The 18,698-nt window shown below is 33.2% G+C and overlaps 2 protein-coding genes across 2 annotated transcripts in view; both read right to left on the minus strand.

The window, feature by feature from the left end:
* Positions 1 to 8,506: 8,506 nt before the first annotated feature.
* LOC105620933 (probable kinetochore protein nuf2) lies at positions 8,507 to 11,242 on the minus strand. The gene is made up of 8 exons (XM_012202410.1): positions 11,054 to 11,242; positions 10,781 to 10,922; positions 10,104 to 10,312; positions 9,847 to 9,993; positions 9,499 to 9,734; positions 9,217 to 9,396; positions 8,929 to 9,091; positions 8,507 to 8,725 (listed from the first exon to the last, which is right to left on the minus strand). The coding sequence occupies exons 1-8, from the start codon at positions 11,240 to 11,242 to the stop codon at positions 8,690 to 8,692; spliced, it is 1,302 nt and encodes a 433-aa protein (XP_012057800.1). The 3' UTR covers positions 8,507 to 8,689.
* Positions 11,243 to 16,845: 5,603 nt separating this feature from the next.
* LOC105621009 (Golgi reassembly-stacking protein 2) overlaps positions 16,846 to 18,698 on the minus strand; it is a 7,790-nt gene continuing 5,937 nt past the window's right edge. Inside the window, exon 6 of the mRNA XM_012202486.1 lies at positions 16,846 to 16,977. Within this exon, the coding sequence (XP_012057876.1) occupies positions 16,846 to 16,977 (132 nt within the window). The remainder of the gene's footprint in view (positions 16,978 to 18,698) is intronic.

Below are 18,698 nucleotides of genomic sequence, written 5' to 3' on the forward strand. Positions count from 1 at the left end.
AACATCACGATCAATTGCGGCCGGAGTCCCCCCGAGTCCCCGACGAATTCACTTCATCGATTTAACACACTTCGATTTGTGGTTATCAATGCGAATTCGCGCGCGGTCATCCTTAACAATGACTGTGATTGCGTCTACAGCGAAAACGACGTCGAAAGTTACTCACTCGACTGTTACGCTGCGTCCTTAGATCCGATTAAACGCCTGGTTTTCGTCGATTGTCACGATAAGACATAAATGACGAATTCTCGACAAGAAACGGCGATCCCGACAACGATGTTCGACAGTTTTCCTCGTCCGTTCGTGCGGGAGCCACCGTAGTACACTGTAAACCGTACACACAAGATACTAGTGAAAATTCTGATTCAATACATCGAAAATCGATCCTTTTTCGCACTCAAGAATCAAATCGCCAGAGTCGATTTTATGAATTCGATTCATTGGCTGCTTTTCAATTGTAAAATTACTCACACGGCGATCATGTATTAATTAGAGGTTTGTTCACGTCGCACGCTCCAACATGCCCAACACGCTCTAATACGTTCGCGTCACCGGAACCAATATGGCGACTAGATGTTCGCGTTAGAGCATACTCCATGGATCAATTAAGAGCACGCTACATTTACCTCAGAAGGTACGATTGGGGCATGTTACGACGCATGCGTAATGGTTGAAGAAGTACTGTATCAAAAAAAGTACTGGAAATTCATTTTGTATAAAAACACATTTAATAAATGCATTTTTGATATAAATATAAAAATATAATATAATATAAATAAAATAAAATAATATTAATACAATAAAATATAATATAATATAAATATAATATAATATAAAAATATAATACAACTTTTATATTTAAAACGCATTTATTTTGTATAAAAACATTTTTCAAATAATCGAGGTAATATAAAATACCCAAAACGAAACGAAACACATGTCCGACCCGTTCGAGTGATCTTATTAATTAGATTAGGTGACATGCTCACTTGTCCTAAATCCGTTCGTGTCACTAAACATTGGAGCACACGAAATGCAATTTCTCCAACCGCCACCTTACCTGTGATCCAAGTGCCCTCTGGATTAATTTGGAGTATGCGACGCGAACAAACCTATTTTGAGCAAAAAGTTTCACTTTTCATAATTCCGCTTATTCAGATTCCGTGTGAATAAAGTCACTAAATAATAAAGTAAGATAGGAAAATTCACTGAATTATTGGATTTGGAACCAAAATGGCGTCGAATAGTTCAGATAATGCATTGATCTGTTTTCTGTTCCAGCACTAGACTGTTCTAGAACTCTCTTTCTCATTAAACAAATATCAAACGTATATCTATCTCATTTTAAATTCCAAAAATGTACATTAGTTCACCTATAGAAAACAAACCTCATGTAACTACGTTAAGTATTAGATGTACAACTTTACTTCCGCCGTTTTTTTCCGAAATTCGAGGCTTTATTGTAAAAAACTGGTTATACATTTATGATTCAAAGTATTGTCCATCGCCACTACTTTCTCCCATCTTTCGGATAGCGTACGAATCCCGCGTCGAAAAAACTGATCATCTTTTGAGGCTATCCACGAATCGATCCAATTTTTTACTTCTTCATAAAACCGGAAGTGCTGGTCAGCCAGGCCGTTGCCATTGATCGAAACAAGTGATAGTCAGAGGGAGCAACGTCTGGAGAATACGGCAGGTGGGGTAGGACTTCCTATTTCAACGTTTCCAAGTATGTCTTGACCACTTTCGCAACATGGGGGAGCATTGTCATGCTGCAAAATCACTTTATCGTCTCTCGTTGTATTGCGGCCATTTGTCTTTCAATGCTCGGCTCAAACGCATCAATTGCGTTCGATACCGATCGCCTGTGATTGTTTCAATCGGTTTTAACAGTTCATAATACACTACGCCGAGCTGGTCCCACCAAATACAGAGCATGATCTTGGACGTCAAAATCACCGTTCTTGAAGCATTGAAACCACTCATGACACGTTCTTTCACTAATAGCGGCCTCACCATAAGTATTTGAGAGCATTCGATGAACCTCAGCCGCAGATTTCTTCATATTGAAGCAAAAAATTAAAATCTCCCGCAAATGACGAGAATTTGGCTCGTAAACTGACATTTTCAATCGAGAATAACTTTATGATGCAGACACAAATCGACTAATGTTTCTATGGGGTTATGTTGACAGATGCCCAAGTTTATTGTATGACGTCTATGATCTATTTATTTCGACCACCACTTACCGCTAAATCTATAGGAAAATCCATCTATAGAAAAACGGCGGAAGCAAAGTTGTACACTTAATACAATCCTAACCTGATTCTGTTAGGCCGGAATCAGACTATGCATTGAAGAATGAGATTGAAAATTAAAAGATTGAAGTTTGACCAATCAGAACAAAGTTAAAAGTCTTCTTTGCTGAACCATTGGTGAAATTTCAATTTTTAATCTTTAATCTCAATTTTCAATGCATAATCCGATACCAGTCTTAGGGACTCTGCATAATAAAAGGAATAGGTAACAGAGAACAAAGAATAAGCATTTCAATCTATCAGAAATCATGTATTGTGGAATACACAATTTCTGATAGGTTGAAATTCTTATTCTCTGTTCTCTGTTCCTTGTTCCTTTTAAGTGGGGAATATAGACTCTTACATAATGCCTAACACATAAGACATAAGAAATCCAATCAATCAGAGTTCTTTATTCCATGGAAACTCTAACAGCACAAAGTCGATTAGAGGTTTGTTTATTCAGATTCCTTTTAAGTATCTTTGACTGTTTTCCTTTTAGAAGACACAGTCCACACACTTGACACAAATCAAAAGAGACTTCGTCTCTGCTCGAGAGGAGAGTCAGAGTGTGTTTCGAATCTGTTCAAATGTGATTTTGATGAATTAAGTGATATTAGAATGCACCTGCAAACCAATTTTCATAATTTTGTTCTGTTTTCAATATACAGAATTACTTGTGTCGACAAATATTAATAAAAAATGATAAATATTATATACTTTTAATATAATTTATATTAAGAATAAATAAGAAAATTATATATAATTTTATATTAAGATTTTATTATTTTCAATAATAAAAAAAATTCAAATCTTTTAAAGATTTGAATAGAGATTTAGGTATTAAAAGTTTGTACACACGATACACACTGCACATATCGCGTTCCATTTAAGTGTGCTCTAATGTGTGGCAAACTGTGTTCGAGTGTGTTATATTGTGTCGATTTGTATCTCCTAAAAGGCAGCCTTAGCAAAGTCAACTTTCAGTCGACATATTAACGTTTGTGCTATTAAAGAAGGAAGGAAATGAAAGACTTTGATGTATTCTTTTTATGCGTGTTATGTAAGAGTCTGTGTTCTTCGCTTTATTGTGGAGCTGTTATAACTTTATGTTCTATAATTTATATATATAACTTTATGTTTATGATTCATTTTGGCGTTTATAACGTTTTAAATGTCATCCTTATTGTTTAGTAAATATTAAACAAGGAATTGATTCTGACAAGCGCTGTGAGCAGCAAAACGAACGCCTATATGCGTTTGTGACTTTGGCTGCTTCCACTTAACGTTCACAATGATCACGGAATTATTTCAATCTTGTCGTTTATCAAATGTTAAACAAAAACACACAATGTTCACGAGCGTTGTAAGTGGAACGCAGCCCTAGTGCAAATTTAGAACTGGTTACAAAAATGCTCGGTTGTTGTATTGAGAATTGCAAAAATCACAGTAAAAGAAACTTTCGTTTATTTCGCGTGCCAATAGGCGATAGACGTAAAAAATGATTTTAATTAATTGAATCAATCAAAGAAATATTGTTGGAAAGGACTGTAATCTGTGAAGTATAATTTTTTATCTGTATTTTATTTTCCCTTATGATATAATACAGTCATACGTAAGGATGCCATTACATAAAGCACGGAAATGCGGAAACGCGGAAAACAAAATTAATTAAACTTCATTAGATTTCCGCGTTTCCGTGGATTCTGTTCCGCCTGTTTTGTTCTCCTTATAATATTACATGGAGCACAATTTCCACGGAAAAACGGAACGGTACAGTGACAAATACACTTTTGTATTTATTTTAAAAAATTATAGTCAATTCATTGCAATTTTTATTAATATGCTTATCTTTTCAATTTATATATTAATTACAAGTATTTTAATTAATAAATTTCGTTAAAAATTAATTATAATTTCCTTTTCCACTTAAATTATGCTCCATATAATAGGAGATAAAAGCAGGAAGAACAGAACGCGCAGAAAGGCGGAAAATTAGTAAAGTTTAGTTAATTTTATCTTCCACATTTCCGCGCTCCATGTAATCGCATCTTTATGCAAGTTACGCCGCATGTGACGGCACTCTCAAATAAGACACTACTAATCATTCTATCAAGCGCGTTGAGTGAGTAAGAACTATGGTAGGAGCATATTGGAATGTGTTGAAACATGCGACGCGAACAAATCTTTGAGATTTGTTTTCTGTCTGAATTAGTGTATACTTTTGAAACTTAAAATAAGATAGATATACATTTGATATTTGTTTAAAGCGAGAAAGAGAGTTCTAGAACAATTTAGTACAGGAATAGAAAAACAGATATGTAGCCGGTCACAGAACGATTGCAACACTTATTTTTCGATGAATTTCGGAATGCAACTTGTTTACCGAGCGATTAATTCTTATGCCCGTATTTATAGTCAGATCTTATATTTAAGGCTTCCTTAAATTTATCTTCATACTGTACGAATTATTTCATTGGCTGCTGAGATAAATCTAAAGATAAATTTAAGGAAGTATAAAGTCTGATTATGAATACGGGCATTATTCATGAATCCTCAAATAAGAACCAATTGCTCGGTGAATAAACTGCATTCCGAAACCTATCGAAAAATAGTATCGCAACCTTTCTGTGACCGGTTGTAAGTATTCTCATCCGCCATTTTAATTCCACTTGATTATTATAAAGTGCTAGGGCAGAATCCATAAATGTTGCTCAAGATTCGAGATGATCTAAGTTAATGCTTGAGATGTCATGAATCAATCAGAGAGCCGTATTAGCATCTTAAAACAATGGCCTAGTTTTCACCGAGGATTTAATCTGGATCAGAACCAATCAACTACAGTCAAGCATTCCCCTGTTGTTCGACTGTAACAGAGAAATATTCAACTATTGATTAGTTCTTACATTCTGATCTGGATTAAACACTCGATGGAAACTAGGCTATTGCTTGAAATTGAGATTAAGAATAGATTATGGATTCTGGCCCTAGATTTATCATAGAAGCACGACCGACTTATGTAAAAAATTTTTTAGTACTAAAAGTACTAAAAAAAAATATAAAAAAGGTATTATTTGCAAGACGGATTATAAAATCCATCGATCATTCATTAAGCAGCCATTTTTAATACAGTAATTAGTTCATGATTGGCTGCTCAAAAGCAATTTCAAGCAATTTTTTTAAATAATTTTTTATTGATCTCTTGAAAAGCAAATATATAGTTTTCCTACAATTGCTTTATTTCAATGTAAACACACGAATAATTTCAAAAATTATATCAATCAAAAACCAGTTTCTTGTGAATCAGGTTTATAAACATGATATATAACACCCATAGAAAATCATAAACAATTAATATCTCGTAAACTATCACGTTTTGATATGATTTATACTATTTAGGATTAATAGGCAATATGATTACAATTTATTAAAAGTTACATATTATCCGGATTATTCCTTACCGATACACATCGAGCGGCCGAGGAAACATTTTTGATCGTTTAAAATAAGCGCCCATAGAGAAGTACCGCTCTCTTCTACTGACCGCAGCACAGATTCTTGCATAACGCATAGGGAATCAATCAATCGAAATTATTCTTTTCCATGAAATGAAAAGAAAGGAAAGATTCTGATTAATTGATTCGCTTATGCGTTATGCGTCATGCAAAAGTCTGTGCTGCGGCCACCCGAAGCTGGCCAAATCGCGATCACACATGGGCTCATGTCTTTATGTGTCATGATTGGCTGCCGCTTGCCGCCGTACCCCCTCTACATGCCGCAAAATGCCGTAAACGAGCCCAATCTGACATCTGACATCTGAATGTAGGTCGTTACGATGAATATCGAACGTCGTACATAGTATGAATGGCTGCATTCAACAAAGAAACAAAAAGAAAGAAAGCAGTTTTGCATTGTTGTAAAATTCTTCAATATGATTGGTTTTGCTCTTGGATCCTCATTGGATCTAAATGTATAAACCAATCATAGTCAAGAATTTTACATAATTGTAAAGTTGCTTCTTCTGCTAAACGTAGCCAATTCTACATTTCAAATACGCTAGGTTCGTTCGGAGCGAGAAACAAAATGAACAATGCTATAATAAATTTAAATATTGTTTAAGTATCGATTATGACTTAAGCATATATTTAAATATCATTTCTAAAGTACTTAAAATTTATTAAGACTTTTGTGAATTAATTATTTATTGAATTAAACTTAAAATATTTCTTAAAAATAATTATCATATCGCCAATTATTTTGATTAATTAATTATATCATATGTATAAGCCCGTATATTATATGTATTGGCCCGTATTCAGAATGGATTTACAATAATGTTAGTGCGCTAACATATTATAATTTACATTACGCATACTATAGAATTTTAGAGATAAAAGCGCGCTTTTGTCGAGAGAAGTGTGTTCTGAATACGGATCTTATATATATGTATATTGGGTGTGGGAAAAAGTTCGTGGCGTTTTTCCCGCTAGATGGCATTAAATGCTCAGCAGTCGGCAACTACTAATCGCATCGGCAACACTAGACGTGCGTTTAAAAAGTGACATTTTAATCTTTGTTTTGAGCCGAAAAAGATTGAAATCGGTGAAGTGGATCAAAAGTTATTTTATTTTGAAAATGGAAATAAATAAGGAAAAAATTCGCTAGATTTTGCAGTATCACTACGATAAAGGCAAGAATGCTGCACAGGCTTGTGAAAAAATTTACGCTATTTACGGTGACGATACTCTATCAAAATCAGCAGCACGGAAATGGTTCGCTTTCGTGCTGGAAATTTCGATGTGAAAGATGAATCTCGCTCCGATTGACCAATCACTGAAAAGTCCGATGAAATCGTGGTAAAAGTCGAGCGTGATAAGCAGTGAACACTGTGGAGATTGCCAGGGAACTAAGCATCGACCACAAAACAGTTTTAAATCATTTACACAAAGTTGGATACAAAAAGAAGCTTGATGTTTGGGTTTCTCACGAGTTGAGTGTTAGGAACATGATGGACTAAATTAACATTTGTGATACGCTATTGAAACGGAATGAAATTGAGCCATTTCTGAAGAGAATGATAACTGGTGATGAAAAATGGATCACCTACGACAATCCAACTAAAAAAAAGATCGTGGAGAGAAGAGAAAGGAGAGAAGGCGTTAGCAATCGCAAAATCTGGATTGATGAGGAAGAAGGTGATGTGTATGTGGGAGGGAATCGTTCACTATGAGTTGTTATCATCCAATCAAACAATTAATTCTAAACTCTATTGTGAACAACTGCAGAGATTACAACAAGCAATTGAGAGGAAGCAATTGAGAGCAGCCAGAATTAATCAATAGGAGAGATGTCGTCTTCCATCACAACAATGCTCGACCACACACATCTTTGATAACTCAGCAAAAATTGCAAGAGCTTGGCTGGGAAGTTTTAATACATCCACCGTATAGTCCTGACATACCCTCAGACTATCATTTGTTTAGGTCTCTGCAGAACTCTCTTAAAGATGTAAAGCTAGCTTCAAAAGAGGCCTGTGAAAATTACTTGAAGCAGTTTTTCGATCAGAAACCACAGAAGTTCTATCGCGATGGAATTATGGCTCTGCCCCAAAAATGGCAAAATAGAAAATAATGGAGCATATTTGGTTTAAATAAATTGATTTCAATACTCTAAGAAAAACACTTTAATTTTACTAAAAAATCGAATTTTTTCCCATATTCAATACATAATCATTATTAAAAAAAATCACACCTACAGTTTTCACACAATATCATTATTCATATACAAAAGTTTTTCGCAATAACAAAATGACGTTGAATCATGATTGACCAAAAAAATGATTAGTAAAAATTTTGGATTTTAATATCATGATTTTTTTTTTGTTTAATACGTTTTTTAATTTATTGCATATGATAGATTTTCTGTTAAAACATTTCATATAACATATTGCAGAATCCTTTCAGAAGTGTTGCATATGAGATATGAAAGATTAAAACATTTCTGAAAATTTTCCACAATAATCGGTGCTTTATGTAGAAATAGGAATAAATATTGAAATTTCAATTTATCAGATACCAGTTACACCGAAATACATAGTTTCTGGTAAGAAATCTGGTTGAAATCTTGATATTTATTCCTATTTCTAAAATTTCTTTCATTGTGTGCAAGGCTTCAGTAATTATTAGTGATCGACAGTGTACGAAAAATTTCAGTTTCCGAAAAATATATTTCTTAAACAAGATGTTTATGTAAAAAATTGAATATTCCTAAATTTTTGTGAACTTATGTATAAAATATTTTTTTAATAATATACATAAATTATATTTACTCTAAAATTTACATTGATATATCTTACATTGTAATCGAAAGCAAGAGCAAAAACAATATGGTTATTCTTCTTTCCAAGCTTTCCGTAATTCAAATTCCTGAAATAGATTACATATAATGTAGTTTATATTATAAGAAACACATATTATTTTTTAATTTATAATTTAAAATATAATTTAATAATATATAGTATATAGTCAGCATAAACTTTGAAATATAATTTAGTATATACTTTAAAATATAATTTAATATGTGTAATTAAATTATAAATATTTCTATAAAAATTATCAATGTAACTCACATTAGCAATTTCATTATCATAACTCTCTTGATAAGTGTTGATAAAAATCCTAGTTTCTTCCTTTATTTTTTTAATGTCTGCTTGTAATTTATTCTTTTCCAAACATTTTTCATTCAAACAATCTTGAGCTTTATCTAATTTAGTTTTCTGTATCTTTTTTTCACTACAAAAATCATTGAATTTCGATTTAATATTTCTTTTACCAATGTATAAAAAATTTAAAAACTATGAAAAATTAATCTTATTTTAATTAAAGAACCAATTAATTTTAGACTTATATAATATTACCTCAATAATTGGCTATACAAATTGCACACTGAAACCATATCTTCCTCATTGTATGTTTGTAATTCATTCTTTTCAGAATCCATTTTATCTTTGTGCATTGCTAATTTAGTTTTTGATTCGCTCCAAACATTATTCAGTGAATCAATTTCTTTTATAATATTATTTTTTTTGTATTCTTGTCTCTATATTAGAAATTATTAGAAAAATGTAATATATATCTCATTAACTATTTGAAAATATAAAATTTAGAATATATATATATATTTAAAAATGAAAAAATACTTTTGCTCTTTATATATATCTGCTAATATATGAAAGTCGTCACTTATTTTTTGGACAAAATTTAGTTTTTCTTCAATTTGTTTTATAGATTGTTTCTTTTCTTGAATAGCTTCTTGCATTGTACTGCGTTCTTCTTCTTTTAACTTATATTGCTTCTCGATTTCATCTAAACGGGATTGATACTCTTTTGGTGAATGTACAACTTCTGACTGTACTTCAGTTATCATCTTGGACAGCTAAAGATTATAAAATAAATATAAAATTTATTAATCTTATTATATGGAAATGAAAATGTTACAATTATTTATTTATTTTTTTAAAATTCAAGATTCAAATAAAAATATTTACTTTTCCCGCTGCCGTCTTAACAGAACCACAAAGTTCCTTAGCTTTCTGATTTTCTTTATCAACATCGTTTTTCATTATTTCAAATTCCATCTCCTTTTTATTGAGTTTCTCTGTTATTGACTGCATATGTTTTATATCATCTTCTAACTAAAAATATGTACAATATTTTTATTGCAGACTTGAGAAATCAATTATATTATAATATCAATTATATTATAATAAAACCTAATATATACTTCATATCTATATTTTTTTACCTTTTCTTTCATGGATAATTGGTTTGCTTTATGTATAACTTTAGCATTAATAGATTCTGAAACATAAGTCTTTCTTTCTTTCAGATCTTCTAGTACTTTAGATATAGTCTGAATTTGATCCATTCTGTCATTATATTCTGACTTCTTATGCATTGCGTACAATACAAAGTTAGATAAAAATTTTGCTTGCTTTCTTAGTCGTTTTTGTCCTACAAAATTTGTTTGTAACATGAGCAATATGAGGGATTGATTATGAATAATAGTATTATTTTTATTGTTATTTTTTTATAATAATGATTTGGTAATAACATTGCAATTTTGATACTTATGAACAAATTAAAAGCTAGAGGTTAGGAAGAAGTTATTTTTAAAAGTATATAAATTGTCATTATTACAGATTGTTTATTGAAAATAGTAACTCATTACTTGTAACAAATTAAAGTAGCAAATCGATGCATTACAAATAGTTACTTTTTAAAAATAAATAACACATAATAAAACCAAGTTGTGTAGTTAGCTACTGTTACTGCCATAAACAAACTGCAATGATATGCTAAATCATTATTGTAGAAAGTAACAATAATAACAAAAATAACAGTTCTCATTTCTGGCAATAATGTACTATTAATATATTAATCTTTACTCTTGTAAAAGAATCTAAATTAAGATATTTGTACCTGGACTAGTAATATCGGTAAGACAAAAATCATGTAAAAATATCTTATCGAATATCTGTGTCACAACTACATATAAATTTATAAGATTTATAACATCAGAATCTTCAAAACATGTCATAGCTCCAAGCTGTTCTGGAATTGGCTGCAAATTTTTGTTGTGAGATATGATAATAAAAAAGCCACATAAAAACAAATATTGATATCTTGTTATTTCAATTACATTTATATTATATAGTGACAAATAATACATATATAAGAAATTTGAAATCTTACCTGATCAATCAAGCTCATATTGATGCCGAAACGTGTTAAGAATGTTGTTAACAAGTTCACGACATAATCCTCCTTTGGATTTTTAAGATCTTCAATAGTCGATGGTAATGCAGCATCCAATAAAGTAGGATGAATTATTTCGACATCCAAAGATTTGTTCGCGTTGTTCACATTTTTTGCACTCGACATCTTCGCTTTCTCTCTTTAAAACTAAATATATATATATATATATATATATATATATATATCTATTTAATACAAAAATATTTGGGGATTTTATGCAACGCGAACAGAACTCATGAGCAATCAGATTTGCAAATCGATTGACTTTAGAAAAAAAAAGATTACGAGATAAAATACAGATATAATACAGATAATGGAAGTAACATGAAATACCATCTACTTTCTTTGTCAATTTAAATAGATTTGCGCAATTTACTTAAAAATAAATTGCCTTCAGTCTCAAACTTAAATATTTTTAAAAAATAAATGTAATTATTCAGTTTAGCTATCCCACCTTATATAAACATGATTCACTTACGTTTTTCTTCTTTTAATCTCCTTTTCTATGTTTTCTGTGACTCGAAAAAAATACAAAATCTTCTCGACTCCTCAGTATTGTCAAAATATGATGAATGTAAAATGCGATGTCTCGCAAAGCCTCACTTAAATTCGTAACATCACATAACGTTCTAAAATTATTTGAATCCGCATTTATCTAGGGTGCGGTAGAATCATTCTAGTAATAAAACTCTATATTAATAATAGGTACTTTTTAATTGCAATAACCCTAGACTTTCGCGCACACGGCGACACAAGTTAAGATATGTATTCATGGTATCACTCGTCGCTCATATTCGCTACGTTCCAAAACTTCCTCTCCGAGGAAGATTTTATTTTATATGCTACAGTATACGTGACGTGTACTATATATTTCGAGTAGAGTCAGAGTAAGTAGATCATCCCTCTAGGATTATGTTCAGATTCCCACCCGAGTGCTAATCAAATATCACTTCATTTTTGTTATTTATCAAATGTTAAACAAAGATGACATAACACCTGGAGAACATCCAAATGGGAATCTGAACACTTAGTAAGAGTCAAGTTATGAAGGGCATCGATTTCTGATCAGATTTCGAGTTCCTTTAAACGTCGCCATTTGAAGATACTTTCGACGTAATAATGAATTTTGTGAATTGGTATGAGCAACTGTTTCATGGTGTAGAAAACGCGAACGCAAAATCGGACTATCAATTGTCAACTTGTGCTGTTTCCAGCCGGTACCCGATATCCGGCAATGGCGTCCTTCCGTTCTTATGTCTTAATTCTTATGGCTCCGGCACACCAGCGCGATGTTAAGCTCGATGTCCATGATGCTAGAAATCAGTCCGAGATCTCGAACAGAGAAAAAATTAACAAATCATTTAAACAATTTGATCACATGGCCATTGCGATTGGTCAATGGTTTTTTTTTCCGAGGCTTTGGATCGATTTCTAACATCGTGAACACAAGGCTTTAGAGAATATTGGTAAAGCTGTACACTCATTGGATATCGTGTGTCGCGCGCTACGAATATTATGCTGGAGGCATTACTAAAAGAACTCTAATAGGCCTTCTACAAGCCATTAGTCATAAATTAGAAATCAGAAGTTAAAAATTGACCAATCACAGTCGTTAATTTTTAGCTTTTGACTTCTGATTTATAACTAATGGCTTATTGTAGAAGGCCTATAATATTTAGCGACAAATGAGACATATGCTAACTTCGAATGTTGCTCATATAAATGAACTGGCAGCAATAAATTTTTATTTACGTTTTCCTGTTAAACGCTCTGCACAACTGTGTATTCCACAATATATGATTTCTGATAGGTTGAAATTCTTATTCTCTGTTCCCTATTCCTTTTATTGTACAGAGCCCATTTAACTCCTTACTGTCAGAGCATGATTTAAAAAAATAAACGTTTCTATTCTTAGGTTATGTGTGTTCGGTTGTGTGTGCGTAAGTGTATATGAGAGGAGTTTTGCAATTTGAACGTCGCCTATTGAGCGCCACCAATTCAAAAATCTGATTTTGACGACACTTTTCAAAGTCTCCTTGGGATCGATTCTGTATCTTCAAACAAAATGAAAATTACAAAAGTGAGCAAATTTACTAGATGTTGACCAATGAAATTATTAGTATTCTAATAAATTCGCTCACTTTTGTAATTTTTACCTCGTTTCAAGATTGAGGCTAGGGTTAAATGCTTTGAAGCGTTTGATGGATCAATTAGAAGAAAGAATTTTACAAATTGATCAATTAAAAAACGCTTCAAAGCGTTTGCAACATAGCGTTGACCCACAGAATCGATCCTTTGGTCTCTGTCTTCCATGTAACTTTTTGGATGAGTGTATACCATAGAGCTTATACTACTAGAAGAGGAATAGCCTAATCAAGCAATGAATCGAAAGAAACAGAAGATAAATATTTCTGTCCTGCTCGATAACTTTTTTTCTTTCTGCCAATCATGTCATGTGCCAAATGAGGATAGAAGAGGACAGAAATACATTTTTTGTATCTCTTGCTCATAGTTCGACGTCCGTATTCCCCTTCTAGTAGTAAGCTCTATGGTGTATACTTGTACAAAGAAGAAAAGAAGAATAAAAGTCTGAGCATAAGAATTGTCATAACACTTATTTAGACTTAAATGTAGACGTAAGTAACGCACAAGCTTTCACATATGACGTACAATTTATTATCATATCTCCAAGAAACGGTAATAAATCGTATGTCATATGCCAAAGCTTGTGCGTTACTTACATCTGCAACTTAAGTCTCTAAAACTATGTTCCAAAACTTCTTCGAGGAAGATTTTACTCTATATGCTATAGTATATGTTACTATAGCATAGTATAATTACGTGTACTATATATTTCGAGTAAAACTTTCCTCGGAGAGGAAGTTTTGAAACGTAGCCTAAGTAAGTTACGATAATTCTTGTGCTCAGACCCTAAGAGTGGCCTAGGTTCCTTGCAAGTCAACGCAGAAAATCCATGATCGGTTGCAGTGAGATTCTTTTTCACAGTTTTCTTTGTGAAGTACAGGTTAATTCGATGAAGTTTAAGACTAAATTGAGCACTTTGTTTAGCGTCTCTTAAGTAACTTTCGAGTTAAATATAGAAGTGAAACTGCCACACGTGGCGGTGATTCCCCCGCGTAGAGGCATGGCCTCGGAGTGGGGAAAGCAGCAACGTTTCCTTTTCCCTTAATGTTCCTACTTTATAACCCGCAAAATACAGTGACTAGACCTGCTTGCTCAACTGATTCCAAATTGCCAGAATACATATCAGACATTATGCTCAAAGATCTTATAAATGAAGCAGGCATGGCCGCCAAAGTGTCGTGCAATCCGAAAAACAATGTTGCATCAGTCACGAAGTCTCGGGATTATGCCAATCCAGATGTAACTCGCCAATGGATATAGATGAGATTACAAATTTGAGGAAATGTTCCTTCTCAGAACAGGATATTGGACATAATTCGACCTCAACTATTCCCTCGAAGAAATTTTTTGAGGAAAATCCAGCTCCCTCTTCGTCACTGAACAATCAGAAATCTTACATTCAAGTAAAGAAGTTAGCACATTTGATTTATGAGATCACGTTAACCCCAATGCTTCTAACCTCACCATATCAGCGAGATACAGCTCACAAGACAACGGCTCTTATGCTTTATGTGTATGATACTAATCGCGAGAAAGCTATCCACTTCACATTGATATCTATAATAGTATAATCGTGAAGGCAAGTATTCCTAATATATAGGAAATTAAGAAAATTGGTAAAGAAAGAATACTTATAGAAGCAAAGACAGCCTCAGCTGCAAATAGACTCGTAGACGATCCTACTTTTTCCAAACACAATTTGAAAGCCTTTATTCCAGCGTTTCGAGTTCTGAGAGTAGGAGTCATTCAGGATATACCCCTGGAAATAGATATGGAAAACTCATATCAAAGTTCCTTGTTGCAAAATCTTGGATATCCTAAGGCTTAACCAAAAATCAATTAGAGAAACAGAAGAGAGTATATACCAGAGAGTTTCTAAGACGTTGCTCATTAAATTTGCAGGTCACATATTACCACGAAAGATATTCTTGTTCAAAACTAGATACGAGGTACACTCCTTTATTCCAATCTTGTTTGCTTCTCTTGCTTCCAAGTTGGACACATTGCAAAAATTTATAAAAATAAACTAAGGTGCCTTTACCGCGGAGACAAGAGACATGAAGCAGAAGATTCTTGCACTTAACGTAATGAAAGTGCTAAATACATTAACTGTAAAAGTAACTACCTCGCAACGTTCAAAGAATGTCCTATCGTTCTAAATATCAAATTATTAATCTGGCAGCTACAGAAAATATTCCTATTGCGAATGCCAAAAGAATTATTAACAACAATAATAAATGGACAACAATAAATGGACGTTCCCCTCAAAACAACCTCAGAACAGATTTCATTTTATTAATTTTCCCTATTTAAGAGAAGATTCTAATTCTTACTCGCAAAGTTTTTGTAGTCCTAACTTCTACAACTTTTTAGATAAAGATAACAGCGGCAGCGAATATAGATCATACGCAGATGTCACTAGCTCAAGGTCATGGATCGCCTCTAGAAGCAACAAACAAGACTCGCACCTCTCCCGCCGCACAATACAGACCCTTCTCGCAGAAAACCCAACCTGCAACAGCCCAACAATGTTGGTTACGACAGAAGAGCGCACCAAAATGCGCTCTACGACAGTGGAGGTAGAAATGGTTATTTCTCCACAAATGTCTGGCATATCAAGGTTCTTCTCCTTTATAGCAGGGCTTTTAAAGTAAATAATTTTGATAATACAAAGACCATGTTGGAACTTAATCTCGAAACTGCTACACTACTTTTAAAGTCACGAGTTTACAAATATAATTGTATTATCCTTTCATTTATTTCAGAAATTTAAGCCAGTCTTACAATACGTACAGTTCTCCCAACAATTCTCGCTTCTCTCCTTTCTCTAATAATTATCATAATCAAACAAGTACTAATTCCCCGAATTACAATTGTTCCCCTCAACAGTAGTAATTCTTCTGACAATCAAATGTATAATTTTCGGAGCTAATTCTGATAAACCAGATGTCTCCCTTTCTCTTCCTTATGGGGCTCAACATGGAAATATCGCAATCTCTGTATAAACGCCCAAAAAAAGTGTTAAAGTATTTTAGAATTCTACAATGAAACTGCAGGAGTGCCTGAGGCAATTTAATATCGCTGCAAATCCTGTTTAAAGATTGTAATGTAATATGTATTCAAGAGTCTCTGCTTAAGTCAAATGATATTTTAAGAATTAAATCTTTTGAAGCCATTAGAGCAGATATTACACAAACAGGATATAGGGGCATCTGGATTCGGGAAAATATCAAATTCGAATTTGTTAACTTAGCAAATGTTAAACACCCGTCCGTTGAATTCCAAATTATAAAACTTCTTTCTCGCAAAAATCCAATCATCATAGTAAACATATATAGACACCTAGGACAGAATACTCAGAATTTTACCAGAATTGATTTAATATATATATATATATATTATTTATATAATGATTTAGCTGACTACAAACATGTTTTGATAATAGGTAACTTTAATGCGCACCACCATAACTGGGCTGTAGCTCCCAATCAGGCTCAGGCTCATGAAGGCGATTGATGATGAGAAGAATGACTTTGTAATCCTTAATGAAGGAGTTCCTCTTATGTAATGCTGTGGCATTTAATTCAGTTATCTGGCCCCTCCTTGCCCCACTTTGTAATAATTACGTTCTCGATGACACACATGGCAGTGATTACTTTCCAGTAATCACGGAGATCAGATTCACTTCTCGGTATTCTCACAGATTTTGCTACAAACTGAAATTAAAATCGGATGAATTAGACAAACTCTATAGCATTTTAAAGAACACAACCTCTGAGATAATAAATAATGAAACCGAAGATGTCCTCTATCAGTAATAAATTCTCTAATTACATTTTGGAATCCACTAGGCCTACCGACTGATGAAGAGAGTGCCGCACAATAGATTCGACTCAAAGCAACCCGATCTTCTCCGCTGATGGAATGAAAAATGTGATAAGATTAAAGATCGGAAAAAAATGCTCAAAGAATTTTCTCTCCGGATAGATCATCTTGAAATTTATCAAAAAAATCAAAAGGAAATGTGCGGAATGCTTATTAGAAAACTTAGGTTGACAAAAATTAGTCGAAGGATTTAATAATAAAACTCTTCACAATAATATAGTCTCTCATTAGGTATTTCAGGCGAAATAAAAAAGTCACCCCTTCCTCTACTGAAAAGTTCACTAAGGCATCATCTGAAGCAATGAACAAACTGGGTCCTCTCTTTTGTTTCTATGATCATATAAAACAAATAGAAGATATGAAGTGTGAGGAAAGGAAATACGCATGACTAGCTAGGTGAAGCTCTTCACATTTGACGAATTCTCAAGAGCCATAACAAACATGACTAAGCGATTTGCCCTCGGTCTTGACCAGACTTTAATATTGGGTTGTCTAGAAAGTTCGTGCCGACTAATTTATATAATTTAATAAATGTATACTTATTAATTTTACTAATTAATTTAAATTTTCTGCGTTTCAATTTTCCTTCAACATCGGCACGAACTTTCCGGACAACTCAATATAATCTACAATCTTCCTAGAGAATATCAGATTCAACTCCTTAATCTTTACAACAAAATTTGACTCAGAGGATTTTTCCAGAATCCTGGGAAGATTCGCTGATTGATTTCTAAACTGGGGAGTGAGACTGTCAGAAAAAGGTAAAAAAATCATTAACATCAATTCATCATTATCCGGCATAAAATAGAGATCACACTCTGACTTTCTCCTCACCATCTATTGGGCGACTCTAAGAAGTGCGGTCGAATACGGCTCGCAGATCTTCTTCTGGAATACAAAATTGTCAAATTTTATTAAACTCTTCTGGGTTCAATACAAGGCTGTCAGGAAAGCATTGGGTTACTGTATCTCCACACTTATTAACGTTATGCTAAGCGAAGCTAGAAAACTTCTCCTACACCACAGATTCAACTTAGCTGTCTCCAAGTACGTATAAGTCCATGGCCAATAAGTTCAGTATTTCATATGAAGCCCTGCGGAAATTAGAATACATAGTTTCTCAAAAAAACCGCAGAGCGGAAGCCATCAAGTATTCCAAACTTTTTAAGTCTTATGTCACTTGCAAACCTGATAAGAAGATTATACACATATCCCCCCTGGTTTTTTGGCACGAGTACGAAGTAATGTCTAAACCAATTTCTTATGTAAAGACCATGTTGGAGTGCGACAAAAAGGAGCAAAATCATTCCATCGCAGCCGATTTGATTGAAATGATTCTAAATCATCTGAATTTAGACAAGGCGCAGTCTCTATTTATACAGACGGATCCAAGGAGCCAGGCGAGACTGTAGGAGTCGGCGTTTATTTTCCGGATCTTGGAATTTCTATCGGAACACAAATTCTCTGTGAGACATCAATTTTTTTCAGCAAAACTCTGAGTCATATATCAAGTCATGCTCCTGGCTTGAGATTGCGAAAACAACATTATTAT

The sequence above is a fragment of the Atta cephalotes genome (assembly GCF_000143395.1).
Source record: "Atta cephalotes unplaced genomic scaffold scaffold00031, whole genome shotgun sequence".
NCBI lineage: Eukaryota > Metazoa > Arthropoda > Insecta > Hymenoptera > Formicidae > Atta > Atta cephalotes.

Excerpts from the sequence above, each read along its gene's own strand:
- LOC105620933 (XM_012202410.1), bottom strand. The coding sequence starts at position 11,242 with ATGTCGAGTGCAAAAAATGTGAACAACGCGAACAAATCTTTGGATGTC. Across the intron at positions 10,313-10,780 it reads TACCGATATTACTAGTCCAG|GACAAAAACGACTAAGAAAG; the intron begins GTACAAATATCT and ends CAAATTTTGTAG. Across the intron at positions 9,397-9,498 it reads GATATATATAAAGAGCAAAA|ACAAGAATACAAAAAAAATA; the intron begins GTATTTTTTCAT and ends TCTAATATAGAG.